The following is a 16483-nucleotide window of genomic DNA, read 5'->3' on the forward strand; positions in this document are numbered from 1 at the left end:
TCTACCAGCAGTCTTGGTTAACCTGGGAGGTCCCAGATGACTGGAGGCTGGGCAGTGTGACACCCATCTACAAGAAGTGCCAGAAGGAGAATGTGGGGAACCATAGGCCTGTCAGCCTGACCTCAGTGCCTGGAAAAATTATGGAGCAGTTCATACTGAGTGAACTCACATGGCAAGTGCAGGACAGCCAGGGGATCAGGCCCAGGCAGCATGGGGTCAGGAAGGGCAGGTCCTGCCTGACCAATCTGTCTTGTTCTATGACCAGGTGAGCTGCCTACTGGAGGAGGGGAAGGCTGTGGATGTTGTCTACCTGGACTTCAGTAAAGTCTTTGACACCGTCTCCCACAGCATTCTCCTGGAGAAACTGGCAGCTCATGGCACAGACAGGTGGACTCCTCATTGGGTTTAAAACCAGCTCCATGGCTGGGCCCAGAGAGCTGTAGTCGATGGAGTTAAATCCAGTTGATGACCACTCACTGGTGGTGTTCCCCAGGGCTCTGTTTTGGGGCTGGTCCTGTTCAATATCTTAATTAATTATCTAGATGAGGAGATTGAGGGCTTCCTTAGTAAATTTGCAGAGTACAGCAAGCTGAGTGGGAATGTTGATCTGCTCAAGGGTAGGAAGGCTTTGTAAAGGGACCTAGGCAGGCTGGACCAGTGGGCCGAGGTGAATAAAATGAGGTTTAACAAGGCCAAGTGCTAGGTCCTACACTTTGGTCACAACGACCCCATGCAGTGCAACAGGCTTGGGGAAGAGTGGCTGGAAAGCTGCCAGGCAGAGAAGGACCTGATCAACAGATGGCTGAATATGAGGCAGGTGGCTAAGAAGGCCAACAATACCCTTGCTTGTATCAGGAAGGGTGGCCAGCAGGAGAAGGGAAGTGATTGTGCCCCGTACTCAGCACTGGTGAGGCTGCACCTCAAGTACTGTGTTCAGTTTTGGACCCCTCACTACAAGAAACACATTGAGCTGCTGGAGTGAGTTCAGAGAAGGGCAACCAAACTGGTGAAGGGTCTGGAGAACAACCCTGTGAGGACAGGCCAAGGGAACTGGAAATGTTTAGTTTGGAGAAGAGGAGCTGAGAGGAAACCTTATTGCTCTCCACAACTACCTGAAAGGTGTTTTTTTGCTATTCCTGTGATAAAGTAAGATTATAAAATTAGAATCAGCTTCTTCTTTGGAAAGCATTATCAATGCTATTGAGTTGCAAAGTATTCAAGCTTGCTTCTTCTATCCAGTGAATTGCCTCAAAGCTACACAGTCATATTAGGACACCTTAAGTCTTACCTAATTTACTGTCCTTCTAATAACACTTGCTGGCTCCCTTTTGATGTCAGAGAATGGTGTAAATGCATCCTTAGTTGGTTCAATTCGACAGTCTGAGTATACACAGATACACTGGTAGGTTTTGAAAATGAAACTCAAAAAGGAGTTCCAACTGATCAAAGGATTCCAAATTTATGATATGAGCTTACTTTGTGGGGCTAGCTGAGGTATATTGATTTGGGTTTTCAGTAAATGTAAAATCTAAAGCATGTGGGAAAATGGACAAAAATCATGGAATCATAGACTGGCATGGGTTGGAAGGGACCTCTAAAGGTCATCTAGTCCAACTCCCAAAAGAAAGCAGTCCACAAATGTAATGGGGCTAATATTAATCCACAATGGTATCAATAAGCAAAACAAATGACCAGATAGAATATTCCCATTCTACAAAACTTGTAATTAAAACACGACTCTGAAGCGTATTGAACAGGCTTTGCTTAGTTTGTAGGGAATATCAGTTCAATGTCAGAGATATACATAATTCTTTGCAGTAACTTCCAGCACTTCAGTGCTTTACTCAGAAAAGCTCAGAGATTAAACCGGTTAAAAAATAAACCTGTTAAACCAGTCCCTTCCAACCCAAGCCATTCTATGATGCTCTGAAAATGGGATTATAATATAGTTGGTAAGAGAGAAGATCCATGGAGATGGAGAGTTTATCCATTTCCTTGCATATAATTCCAGCAATTTTTACACTGAAGGTTTTAATTATGTACCATAGATATGAAAATAAAGCAGGCTTTTAAATTCAAAAAAGCCTGATTCCACTATAATTTAAATTAAACCCATTTTCTTTAAAACAGAGAAAACAGAAATGTACTAGGTTTAAAAAAATAAACCAAAACAACAACCTCCCCACCCTCAAAACTGTCATCACCAATAGAAATAAGCAAGTTTCTAGCCAGCTCTGTCAGCTTCATCCTTGCAGGCTGTCCCTTGCTTCCAGCTTGTTGGAGTAAGCTGGTTTGAGTTTCTGAATGGCAGCAAAATTTTAGCCCTGCAGTTCAGAGAAAGTTCTCTTCAGAACTTCTGAAGCCTTTCTGAAGGAGCTTTCTGCTCCTTCTTGCATCTCCTTGTCATGGGGGGACACGCTCATATCTCCCTCTTCTGGATCTCTTGTTCTACCACACTATAATCTCCCAAATTCAGTGTCTTCTCAAGGAAAGGAGCAATCTTTCCTGCTTACCAAGGAACCCACTGACCCAATTTTCCTAAAAATCCACACCATTGGAGATAAAGTATAAAGAAATTAAGACACTAAGGGAAAGAAAAAAAGACATTACAGAGTCCACTTTGTATGCTGCCATCCTCTGTTAGAATAGTAGAAGCTGATTATATTTCTGTGACAAAATCTCAGCATCAGTGGTGTCTTGCAAACAATAGCCCTGCAATTCAGTTTTGCTATTGGTATTACATCTGGATTCCCATCCCCTGGTTTTGGGCATGAGGATTCTTTCTTGTTTGCTTGGTTGCTTTGTGTGTGTGTGGCTTTTTTAGTCTTATGTCTTCCATCTGGCTTTGGAAATTATGAAGTATTTTTGTCCTAAGAAATTCCTTCTGTCATCCATGAGCACATATTCATTAACTACACTTTCAAGTTCTACAATTATCAATTTTTAATATTTCACCACATAAGTTTCCAAAAGGGGCACTGGTTTCTCTTATCAATACAAGATTTAGTTCAATTCCTGCTCCTAAGTTCAGACTAACCCATGATTTTACTCAGTAAAGAGAATACAGATAAGTGCTAGTATAGTATACCTACATTTCAAAGTCTGCACACAGACTTTGTCTTGCCGTAGAAATTTATCAAAATTTGCTATTATGGCATTGTTTTTCCAGAATCAGTATATCCATGTGGCGTTTATACCAAAAAAAATATTCTGGAGTACTTATGTCACTCAGTTCTCAAATATGGACAAGTTGTTAAAGACTTCCAGCCAAGAATCTGAAAACATCTGTGGGGTTCATTCCCTGTAGAACTTTTTTTCCCCGCCTCTCATAGCATTGGATTTTTACTGTAACCTTCATATGTTAATGTTAGTTTTTTCTTTTTTTCTATTTTTCCTTCTTTCTTTCTTTTTTTCTTTTTTTCCTCCCTTTTTTCCTTCTCTTTGTTTTTTGTTTGTTTTTTTTTTTAACTGGATTAATCTTCCTTTTTCGTGTGTCAGTTTAAAAAAGACAGGTAATAGTGTGAAAGTTCACACAACCTTCTTGGCACTGATGTATATACACATTACTCTTTATTTCCGTTAAGTGAGCTTAATGACTGAAAACAGGGGACTGATTGGGTGTGGTGTGAAGCAGTGATGATAGGTGCAAACTCTGCTGGAGGGTCTCGCTGCCTTTACCTTCAGGCATCTACAGCTGGACTAATCATCCTAAATTTCTTTTGCAGTCACAGGAGAGAGATTTTAGGCTGGAAATCACTGGATCTATTCGAAATGTCTGGTTTTAGTCTGAGATGACTTATAAAGTACTCACTTGGAACTTTACAAGAATGAGTCATATGCTTAAGCTGTAGCACTTCTATAATGACTTGGGAGTAAAGGCTTAGGATGCACATGCCATGAGGCCACTAGTGTATAGGGACCACTTCCCTCTGGCAGAGAGAACAGAACTTCTAATGGCAGACTTGTCAGTCATTCAACATGTGGAGAGTCTGAACATGTTTCCTGAAGGACCAATATATGCTACTTCACTTGACTGTGAATAGAGTATTTAATCCAGAATTCAGAGAACATATTTTAGACTTGAGGATTTCCCAAAATAAATAAAAAGCATGAGAAATCCAGACTGGATCACTCCAAGACCATTTCTGGTTTCATGCTAGGCTCACTGCTTTCCTGTCTGACTCCTGTAAACTTTGATTTAAAGGTTCTTCCTTTTTCTGTTGGCACAGATTTTGAAAGTTCTTTCACTTCTGTGTCATTCCAGTTTTGCCAGACTCTATAATATTTTTCTTGTGAAAAATAAGTGAAGAAGCTACAGTAATTGACCTGAATACATCGTTAGGTAGTGTGCACACATGTTTCTATCAGATCCTGAGCTTACATTTTGAAATAAGATGCAGAGATTACTTTTTAAACAGCTGAGTGCTTTTAAACACTGAAAAAGTCACTCAGTGAGATGTACCTTCTTATAATGGACAAGATACATGCATGAGAATTTTGGTGTTTTGCCAGGAGAAGACAAGTCTGTCATGTGATACAGAGGTATTGATAAACTGTTAAGGTTTTCAAATAAGACTAAAAATAGCCACAGCTGGAAGATGTTTATGGTACCTTCCTCAGTGCAAGAGAGCCAACTCTTCAAACACAACTTTTAAAGTATTTACCTTCACCTTTATCTTGCATTTAACACTCAACAGCAAATTAAATTTTGCTGAAAAGCACAGTGTTGTGTCAGGTATTCAAAATTTAAGGTCTATGGGGTGAATAGTTCTTTTTATAGATTTCCCTACTTCCCTCCCTTGAATCTTTGCACGAATAAAACATCTGTGGGTTTTACAAGACATTAATAGGCAGAGGCTACCTTGAACTTGTGCAATGATGTCTGTGTTGCCTGTTTTTTCAGCTGTACTTTACACAGGTACATCTGAACTGTTTTTATGTACATTCATTGTATAAATTTTATCTGAAGAAAAAAAATTATTGAGATATGCTGTTTGAATTTCATAGAACTCCTGTTTTATGTAAACATTAGACCTCACTGATTTTAAGGACAATTTTGTCCATTAAAAAAAGTAGGCTTATTAGTTGCAGTGTAGGAAGCCTGTATTGTTTTATTGCTTCTTAATAAGCTGAGTCTCCAATAATTGTCTCTGATGTATATTACTAAATGTTGGTGTTTTTTTCTGTTCTTTTTAAACCTTTTCCACTGTTCTGCAGCGCATTAAATCTGGCAGAGATGGCAGTGCTCGTAGCCGCAGAGAAGGAAATGCTGGTAGTAGTAAGTACTTAAATGTCTGCTTAAATATCAGATTTGTCAGGATCCTAAAGAAAATGGTTTTTCTTAAAGCGGTTGTAAAACCTCCTTACATTCTGAAAAGCACACAAATACACACTGAGCAACATGCAAGTACTTTGCAAATTTTATTTCATACTTTTTGATTATCTATCTCATTGCTATATGAAAGCTCAACCTCTATAGTACTGTGCATTTGGTCTAAGATTAGAGCTTCATATGCAGATTTCATCATATCCCTAAAGCTAACTTGCTAATTCTTTTTAATGATGTGGACTTGAATATACTATTAACTTTGGAGTATTTAGTAAAAGGAATAATTTATTTTAACAAAACAGAGCAATCAAACCATGAAAAACAGAAATGAACTGTGTCTTTATTTAACATGGAGAAAACAGTATTTTCTGCCCACCATCTTGTCTATTATATTAGGTGTTTGTTAAAAGTTCAAGAGGCTACTTTGTGTGACCAGAAGAGACCCATACTATCTTTGAGATCCTTTTTCCCCCTTTTTCCAGTATAGCAGAGCCAAATTATCAGTCTTTCACAGAGGTAATCTTACTTTCTGGCTACTGAGTCTCTCTCCTCCTATAGGTTTTTACAATGCTGACTTTCATAAATGTAAAACTCTAGCAGTGTAAGTGTGGAAACTGGCCTGCTATGTCTTTTTTACAGTAGGTAGTCTGCATATTGCAGAGCTAATGATTTTTCCCTCCCATTATTAAATCCATGACATATTAATAATGTTAAACCTAACTGTTCCCTGCTGCTGCTCTAAGGAAACCAGCAGACTTGAGGCTACTTCAGCCACATGGAAAAAAAATACATTTTGACCCAAATAGAAAATGGTTTCTTTTCTTTGTATTCTGCTCTTAGTTTATCTTAATATCAGTGGCTCTTATAAAAAGATATCTCCTATAAATTTTTGCTTCTTTTCCGTTCCTTTTACAGGGAAATAATTTATGGGTTTTTTTGTTCTTTCTTGGTAATTTTATTTCACCACCTACATAGCAGTTGCTTTACTACATTCATCCAGTTTTGTAGGGTCATGAAAAATCATGGAAATTGCTACTGTAATCTTAAGATGACCTTAGAATGCTGTTACAGCATACAGCAGTTGTGAAGACAGCTCTCCTGGGTTCTCTTGAGAGTTAAGAATGAGTGTTGGATACTTGAAAAAGATCTCATTCCTTTTTCAGCTCCATAGTTTCACTAGAGAAGCTTTTAAATCATTTCTTGATAGGTAGAAAAACACACCATTGACCTAGGGTTTAATTTTACCTGTTCTGGGCCTCAGGCCAAAGTAATTCTTGGGGTGAAATTCTTTATTTTTTAAAAGGGATGGAAACATTTCTGGACTCTCCCTTGTTAACACAAGCCCTGTGATCAGGCAGCCAGCTAGAGGTGCCAACAAAACAGCTGTGTGAGACAACATCTGTCCCTCATTTCTGTCATAAACTGGAGATCCACTTTGGCTTATACTAAATAGAGATTAAGAGCAACAATATTAGCAGGCAAGGGTATTTACAGCTGTGCAAAACATTGCATCAGATGTACAGGCAAATGGCAAGAAGGGTCTCATTTTATAATTAACCCTACCCTCATTAGTGAAAAAGGGGCATGTTATTGGAAGAGTGTGAGTCAGTAATTTAGCAAAGAAAGATATAGATAATGACAAAGCTGTAAATATGCTAAGACAACATTAATCCCCCAAGCTACCAGCTTGTCAATACTTCTTTTAAAGACAGAAATATCCATGGAAAGCTGTCTTTAAAAAAAAAAAAAAAAAAAAAAAAAATCTCTTCCACTTCACTCCAACATGAACACATGAGGAACTTTGACTGCAAGCTCAAGTAATTCCAAGGCATTATTCTTTCCCCCATAACCAGAGTAATTGAATAAGAGTAAATACAGACATTTAGAGAGGATATTCAAGGTCAGAATTCACTTAGAATTTGTCCTAAGAGTAATCTTAGATCGCTGCTCGAAATATTATGTCAAATTCATAAAAGAGTAGAAAAAAACCAGTTTGACAACAAGTCCGTATAAGAGCATGTTTGAGAATTCTTCATTATACAAATTAAGTGCCAAAGATTCAACCTTTCTGGAAATGACTCAGCAAATGAGTAGAAGTACAAAGCAGGTCCTGTACTGAGCCTAGAGTTAGCTTTCTGTTGGGATTCCTAGTTAAAAGTTGTGGTGAGATGTACTACTTGTATATATTTTTAGGAGTCAAGATGCATTATGCATATTTTGAACAGTGTCTACTCTGAGGAGCCTTACCAGTGAAAAGCTTCACACTTACAGCAACAGACCATGTTGTAGTTTGTCTGCCTTTTACTGAGAGAAACCTGAAGACCCAAACATTATTTTGTTCAATAATTAGAATTATTCACCCTGGTTACGAGTCTGTAATTTGCAGTGTAAGGAATTTTCATACATGACCTGTGTGGAGAGACGATATGTGGGGTTTTTAATTTAAGAATCTTGGTACACTTCGACAGAAAAAAAACCCCACAAAACCTCTATTTGTTACATTTAAAAATTAAACTTTTCAGGCGGCGTTGCCAAGACCAAAAGAGATTATTTTCCTCCCCTGTATGAGGGATTTGCTATCATTAATGACCCCAGTGAAGTATGGAATCCTCTGTAGTTTAGTACTTACTAGTTAATGAAGTGTGTTTGCATTCCAAACATTTTAGGTATGACATGTTTAGGTTTTTTTCTCTTACCAGCTCAATGTCCCCATACTTGCTGGCATTCCTAACAATTTTTTTTCCTAGGTATTTTGTTCCTCTATAGTTATTTATATTATGAGTATTAATAATTCAGGTTTTCTTTATGTCAGGGAATACGATCTAAAATTGCTTTTAAAGAGAAAGTTAAAGGACAAAGATTTAAGTCAGCAGGGTTTCTAATTAACAGGACACTTGCTGCTTTGGCAATATAAATTAAAACAAGGTGCATGAGATAGACCAAAGCATAATTTGAAGAATATAATTAGTGTATTAATTGATAGTAGACAGAATGGAGAAAGGGAGACCAAGAAAACTGACTTCTGTGTCAGTATCATTTAAAGTCTGCTCTTGTCTTCTGAGAAGAATAAGCACTGAATCAAAAATGCTTACTCAAAATTGAACACATTTGTTCACTTTTATTAGGAAAATCAAAAGTTCCTTCTCCCCACAAATATCAGATTTATCATTTTCAATCCTTTTGATTCATGTTCTAAGCAGATTGTAGTGGTACACTCCATTAGAATTCTCCTTTTTCACTTAAAAAATGAGAAAGAAAAAACCAACAAGCCCAAGTGCTGAAGGGAGCAGTACATCAGAGTTCAGGCAGTTCTCGCAGATTTCCTTTCTAAGAATCTTTTCTTGTTTTCATACTCACTTTTTGGTGTTTTGCAGTGATGTGATTGTACCATCCAGAATTTGGAAGTTGGTGCATTGTGGGTTTCACTGCCCTAAGAGATTTTTACTGTTCAGTAGCATACAGCCTTTCATAGATAAGGGAAAGCATGACTTTAAGGAATACATTACCACAGGAGTGTTTACTTGGTCCCTGCATTTGCATGCTCTGAATGGAGAGTGTTGTACAGGCTGAGAGGGGAGTTGTGTACAGGCTGAGAGGAGCCATGCAGTCTCGGACAGGAGCCCAAAAAAGCAGTGTTGAATTTAGAAGATGAAAGGCTGAGCACTTCACATTCTTCCTGTTACCAGAGCCTGTCCAGATCAATTTGCAAAGGAAACCCCATGAGAATAACTGAGATGTATTTACAGTTTTTCATTTTCACCTGTGATGTCGTCAGTAGAGACATGAGTTTGTCCCTCCCAAGCAAACATCACATATTCAAACACCCTTTACCAGCCCATCTCCTCATATAACATGAAGCACCTTATAAATGTTAGGGCTGTAAGCATCCCAAGTGACCTGGACTGTGATAGAGTCAAAGATTCTCCTGTTGCCCTACACAGCCAGAACTTCATGATCAGTTGTGTTTTCTAGGTTTGATGTGCCTGTTACTGCCTCATTAATTACACAACATTGTGGGATTATTCCATTGGGTGTATGTACATAAAAATAAATAAATAAATTTTTATAAATAGGGAAAATACCTGAGTGAAGAGATATCTTCATCTCTTTTCTGCATCTGAACTCACCTGAGAAGTCAGCTGAACTGACACACCAGGTACAATTTACATTCAACAGAATTTCCAATAAAAATGAACTCCAGTAAAGTTAAAAGATGTATCTGCTTCCCATGCCATTTCTCAGTTTTAAAATAATATTCTGCTTGCTGCACTGAACTTACTGCTTCCTTCAGTCAAACAAACCAAAGCTCTCCTCCACGGATGGTGTCTTCATCCCAAATACAACAGATATTCTGAGCTGCATTTAAACACATTCTAGATTTAGTGAAGCATCTGCAGTCTTTGAAAACATTAGCCCACTATGCACTTTGTTATAGAAATATTTTTATAGAGGAGGCAGATCACCAAACAACCTTACCCCTTGATCTCTTTTCCAGATGAGTAAAATAGTACTAAAAATTCTATTTTGTAAGAAGTACGGAAATACTTAAAAACATATAGAATCTTTTTCAATACATACCATTGCTTAAATTCTGCTTAAAATAGGATTATTTAAAAATAGGATTACTTTTGCAGGATGTTGTTTTATTCATTATTTTGCTACATAAAGTTAACTATTTTTTAAAAAACTTTAATTTTATAGTTTGATAATTTTTGTTCCTCCCAATTATGGAGGAACAATGGTACATGGAGGAATCAATTCAAATTCAGTTTTGTAGGAAGTTGAAGAGATCTGAATGAACAGAATATACACTTCTAATACAGAAATTTAAATAGCCTAAGTATGGCACTATGGGTCTGACTTTTAAATGGATGATAAGAAGGAATGCACTGTGAAAGATAGAAGGATGCAGAGTCTATTATTTGTCTTTATACTCATAGGTCCCAGTTAAGGCTATTGAACACAGAATGTAAGGAGAAGATAATGTCAGATGATAATCCAAATCTCAAGTATAATAATTTTACTGAGCAAATATATTTATAAATCATAGTCTTAAAACTTGTTTACCATTTCTGCTTAATCAATTACTGTTGCTTTTTAACTGAAATCTGAAGCCATTTTCCTGCAGGCAGTTTATATGTTAGTGTCCAAATTATTAACCCAGAGTGAGTACATAGGGACTGACCTCCACATGAATGGCAGTAATAACATACTTTTAAAATAAAAGCACAATAACTGAGTAAATAAGGAGCATGCATGAATTGCAGTGAAGGTTTCCTTAGATACAGAAAGCAATTTAGTTCAGCAATGGTCTTCCATTATTCAGAAAGTTTGTTTAATTAGGAGCATGTGTACAGTTAATAGAGTAATTCAGATAGAATTAATATGCAGTTTGAGAAATGTTTGCTGTAGTCCTTTGACTACAAGTGCAATCAGACAAATGTTAAAATGCAAAGCTGTACTATTAGGAGAGAAAAAAACAAAAAAGCTTTTCAGTCTGAGTTTTTATTATCCTTTGTCCCAATTTAGCTTTGTTTTATTCTGTTTATTATTTTAGTGCAAGTTAGTTTCAAAAGCTGGAATGTGTATAAAATATTTCTCTTGAATTTGAGGGAGGAACAGTGAGCAGAAAATGTAAAATTTGCCTCCCAGAAGTATGTATGCCTGTTATAAAATGCTTTAAAACAATTTCTCCCCTAAAGTTCTCCTCACTGTAGGATACCAAAATCCTGAAGTCAACATTGCAAGCTTATATTCCCTAACACTGGCCAAATTATGTATGTATGTATGCTGAATAAAAACATTCAGATGATTTATCTACAAACAGAACTACAAAAAGCAATTTCAAGGTGAGATTTAAACTTCTGGCAGATCATGTTATATGGTCAGCAGAATTTTTAATAGCTGCCATATTGGCAGCCAAATCCTGTGTCCCATGGCAAAGTGTCAAGAAAAGCCTTAACCCAAATGGCTCAACAACTACCACACTCCTGAAAGATGGAGCAGTGGGTTTGAACTCCCCCAGCTGAAGGAAGGCATTGAAGCCACAGACCTCTTGCTTTGCAAGCTGCTGTCTGACATGTACACGTAAGGTTTACAGCCCTTTGGCTGAGCCCCCACAGTCAAATCTGTTGATTTCTTTCAGTTTCTTCAAATCCTTTGGTAGGCATTCAGTTCTTGTTCAGACCCTGTCAGTGAGAATTGATCCAAGGGAGGTCAATGTACATTAAAATAGATTTCCCTTGCTTTGAAGTAAGGATGGTCATCTGTGCCTTGTAAACATATTAACTGATTGACATGTGACTGCATGTATTAGATCTTTCTGGGAGCAGAGACATTGTCTTCCAATTCAAGGCTGAGTAAACTGAAGTCTGCAGCAGTATTTATAGAGAAATAAAGGTTTTTCCTTTCCTTTCCATCTTTGTGGAAGATTTTTTTTTTAAATAGTAACAATATTTATAAGAAGAACATTTACAATAAATAAGACAATGGAAATGTGTCACCAAGTCCAGACTTTGTAATCCATGTTTGCTGAATGAAACTCATTTTTCCCCCTTACAGATGGAGGACTTTTAATAACAGCATTGTTTTGTGTTGTAAAGGAGCATGTTTGCATTTGGCTGCATGGCATGGCCTGCCTTGTAAATATACCAAGCCAAACATGGAATGTTTTCTCCTAGCAGAAAAAAATTGCATAAAAATTGGTTTTAGCAGACAAGACTGAAAGCCAGCCACAAATGTGAAAAAGAGATTCAGAGGTGAACAGAACATGTAAAGTGTCTGGAATAGGGGCTGTGGCAAGAGAATGTGAATCTGACATTCTCTGGGCACCAGGCAGCCCTCGGGCCTGACACATTCCTTGGGGCCCCGCTGCAAACTGAGCTGCCAGCACAGTGTTTGCTGCAAGATGCAGGGCCAGGATGGGCTGTGGACATGAACTGTGCCTGCCATGCAGGCAGCACATGCCAAATACCCTCCTCTAATTAAAAGCAAAGATAGTGTGGTATTTAACCTTGACAGCATTCAATAGGTGTATCAGGTTAATATATTAGTAAGGACACAGGCATATGAAATGTCCAAATACATCATGACAGTGTTTACATTTATCATGCTTATTTTAACTGCAAAAAGTTACTTCATATTTATAAGCAACTGAAATTTCAGCGTTTGAAGCAGAAATATTTTTATGTGTTTACTCCAAAGTAAGTAAGGCTGCATATATTTTTAAAAAAATATTAAAACTCACTTGGGGACACAGTGTCCATTGTGTTTTAACGACCACTACTACAAATGAGTACTGTATCCATCATGAAAAGATGGTTTCATCCAAATCTTGTTTGACAAATACTAGGTGAATTTATGCTGTTCTTGTGTCATGTTTTCACAGAACATATCAACATGCTATCTGTCTTCAACTCTTTTTTTTTATTTCCCAGATGGTGGTGGTACCAAAGGGGAAAGATTGAGTGCCAAACTAAAAGCTTTGTCTGGAACAGGTGAACCCTACGAAAGCAGTGGCAGAAAAGAAATAGGCAAGTGGGCATCTTATACTTTATTATTTTCCTGGTCCTCAAAGAGAAGGGGAGATGGGAAAAACAAGTTCTTGGAAGAGCATACATAATTAGACAATTAGGAAAACATTTTTCCCCATGAAATAAATGTGCAAAATGGCTTTAGCTTCACTGTTCAGAGCTCACTATATGGAAATATTAAGAGATGTGGCCCCTGTAAATATGTAGTACTTTCTAAATTGCTCTCATGCTTCTTTTTAGTCAGTTCTTGTGCCTCTGCAGTAATAAGTTTTCATTAATTTCAAGTTTTCAAAGCGGTCCCAAATCCTTGTGGAATGTGGTACTTCCTAAAATGTCCTCCTTAACCAACTCAGCAGTCTTCCTGTTCCATGCACTTTTCTGAAGTCTTTTTCTCACTTAATGAGTGTAGTAAAATAGAGGAAAATATTTCTAAAGAAAAGAAGGAAAAAGAGCTTCTACTGCTAGCACTCAGGTACTTTGCTCTTGTGCCAGACCTCCTTTTCCAAATGTGGTATCTTGTTCTCCCTTGGTGTGCATGTGCTCTTTCTGGTCTGCATTTCAAAGACACCTTACTTTTGTGTGACATTAAAACCTGCACTTGTGTTTGCCTGTGTTTGAAACTAAGCTAAAATTACTTGTGGGTAACTGTTTCATATTTATTTATATATTTATTTATTTAAACCCTAGATGCCTCCTACGTAGATCCACTTGGCCCAACAGTGGAAAGACCAAAAACTGCAGCAAGAAAAAGGACTGAGGAAGATGACTTTGCTGATGAAGAACTAGGAGAGGATTTGCTTCCAGAATAACATATGGTCCTGCCCTAACTTTTTCTCCTTTTAAAAGTTTTAGCAGAAAAACATTAATCTATGATGATTTTATAGTGGATTTTGATAAAATATTTCTGAAATACTTTGGATATATGGTATCATATATTAAAAACATGGATTTGAAGTTGCAGTCTCTTTTATAATTGATATTTTAAAAAAATAATGCTGAGGTATTTTACTCATGCATAAAAACTACACAGGTATTCATGCTCCTTGTAAATTGCATCAAGTACATAAAGCTTGTGCTTTCAGAGATATGTCCAATGGAGCAGGAAACAGAGCAGTGTCTAAAGTTTCACCTTTCAGTGTGAAATACCTTGAAGCAGTGTTATAAGGTTGGGAGTCCCATATCCCTCATTCAAAGCTAGAACTTACTTAAGATCTGTGAACTGACTTTCTGAAAATGTTGGCTATGACCTTGGTCATCTTTAAGGCCCCAGTGAAGTATTTAATACTGATACTGATGAAAGCATCTTAATTTTACTCTGTACTTAGCTAAGCTGTGGCCATTTTGTAGTCTCTTGGCAATCTCTTAGATATTTTTGCAATTGCAAAGGTGAGGGTTTGGGTTTTTTTATTTCAAATGGTCAGAGTGGGCAGGATTTTGGTTTAATTAGATTTCAGCCTTTGAATCGTATGTCAGGGATTATGGCAGTGACTACACAAAAGTAACTTTCTACAGTCTAAGTTGAGTAAGTGCAAAGATGTTAGTTACAGAAATCATCATTTTCCTTATTAACTGAGCAAATTTGATCTGAAGTCCTTGAGATGTTAAATAGGAACATGGGGTTTCTCATTTGTATCACTTTTTAGAGGGAAAAATATTCAGATGTTCAGAATTTCCTAATAAATACTTGAAAAAGTAGAACACTGGGGTGGGGGGTGGGGCGCAGAGACTTGTTTTAAAAAAATAAGTAGTGTGAGCTTGGTTTAATACTTATTGGTCATTACACTTTGAAATGCAAGGATTTGGGCTTCTAAAATTTCCAGTGCTCACTCAGTGTTGATGCTTAGAGCTTTTCCTCTACACTAGTTGCACTTTCTATCTTCATGAAATGTTATTTTCAGGTTTCAAAAACGTCTGTCTGGTCTCATAAGATCTCTGCACAAGTGGATAGAAATACTTCTTGAGTATCACAGTTGGAAGAATGTGCTCTTGTGGGTTTTATGGTGCAATTAATGACCTGCTTTACATGGAACTTGGTGCAGGACTCATTCTAGGACTGCACCACCTTCTGCTTGGTGATACAAGCAGAGCACATTCAGTGTCGATGGCACATCCTGAGGAGCTCACCAGAGAAAGAAGAGATGCTGGGGCTTGATCCTTCCAGAGGACAGAAAAGAGTGTGAGAAGGAAGTGGATGTAACCTGTTTTATTTCTGCAAGACTCTCTTCTGCTGCAGTTCTCTTTTAGCAGCAGGACAAAAAGGAAAAAAAGATTACCTCATCTGCAGGTAGGGACAGAAAGGGAGGAATGGATAGCTTGTGTGGCTAAAGAACTTGGATACCCCATTGCAATGCTAGTATGCTAATCCAGAGCAGTCTTTGGCTGTTCTGACTGTTTAGCTCAGCTCAGGAGATCTTCCATATCTTCTTTGAGAATGAAAAGCACAGAAATAGGTTGCCTCTTTTGCCTCTGGTAAATTCCCAGCTTTACTGCAGACTTTACCATTTTATTTTTCCACTCCTTGACAGCAGCTGAAAACCAGTGCACACCTGTGAGCACAGAGTCTGTGTGCTGTTGTCAGCTGGGTATATCCTCAGTCCCTGGCAGAGCTGGTAGGAACTTTCTGGCACTGGGCAGCCCTTACCCCTGTTCACCAAGGCTACATCTACAGCCCCATCACTGCCAAAACCTCAGCACTGGCACCCAACACAAGGGTGTGTATTATTAAGATTTTTCAGAAGTACAAAGGAGGAGAGATGGAAAGAATGGAGCTGAACAACTCCCAGAGAAGTGCTCAGGCAGGTGACTTAACCCTATGGTCACACTTGGGACTCAGCTTTTTCTTGCCCATTCTTCAGTGGCAGACTTAGTCTGTAGAAACAGTCATGGACATCAGAGAGATTTTGATCAGCAGCAGTTTCTTGATTAAGTTTGCCTGAATGCCTAAACTGTACATGATGAAAAAATCTCTGTTTTACAGACAAACAATTGCATTTTTGTTCCACCCTTGCACAAGCTCCCAGGAACATGTTGTTTTCTATACCATCAGGATCTGATTAAATAATGCTCTGGGTTATGATGCATTTGCATGTTATTTTGCGAGCTGAGTCGAGCTTGTTCTGAACTTAGATCCATGTGATCCAGCTCCAACACTGGAATAGTAAGTCCTGCTCACAGTCAGAACGGAGGGACTGGCCTAGATGGACAAGTGCCTGTCCCAGTCTGTCACTTGAAGATGTAACTGCAAAGGAAGGTTTTTAATTCATTTTGGGAAGAGTCTTTCCCCAGAGTTGAAACTTGATTAAAATCCTATACTGTTCAAAGGTAAGATAACGCTCATGAGTGAAACTGACCTGTGGTGCATAAGATACCAAAGCCATTAAAAATAACACTTGACTCAATCACTTCAGAAAACATGAAATCAAGTCACTTCATCACATTATGAATGCTGGGTAGTTCTCTTTCAATTCCAGAATGGCCTGTGAAGCTGATGTGTTTCTGTGGTACCATGCTAAGGTTTCACCATCCTTATATGACTTATGAACATATTTTCTCTTATTCCTGATCAATATTTTCATATTTAACTATTCTTATACTAAACGCCTCAATAGATGTGCAGGGCACA

At 37.9% G+C, this 16483-nt stretch overlaps 1 protein-coding gene across 4 annotated transcripts in view; it reads left to right on the forward strand.

Moving 5' to 3' along the window:
* IFT88 (intraflagellar transport 88) overlaps positions 1-13815 on the forward strand; it is a 43875-nt gene extending 30060 nt beyond the window's left edge. For 2 of the 4 annotated variants that reach the window (XM_071735374.1, XM_071735365.1), the window contains 3 exons: positions 5218-5278; positions 12766-12861; positions 13549-13815. In XM_071735374.1, coding sequence (XP_071591475.1) covers positions 5218-5278; positions 12766-12861; positions 13549-13670 — 279 coding nt within the window. In that variant the 3' untranslated portion in view covers positions 13671-13815. Of the gene's footprint in view, positions 1-5217; positions 5279-11031; positions 11179-12765; positions 12862-13548 lie in introns of those variants that run through there. The other 2 variants (XR_011724209.1, XM_071735382.1) reach the window with 2 other exon arrangements.
* The last annotated feature ends 2668 nt before the right edge of the window (positions 13816-16483 follow it).

The sequence above is a fragment of the Heliangelus exortis genome, chromosome 1 (assembly GCF_036169615.1).
Source record: "Heliangelus exortis chromosome 1, bHelExo1.hap1, whole genome shotgun sequence".
Taxonomy (NCBI): domain Eukaryota; kingdom Metazoa; phylum Chordata; class Aves; order Apodiformes; family Trochilidae; genus Heliangelus; species Heliangelus exortis.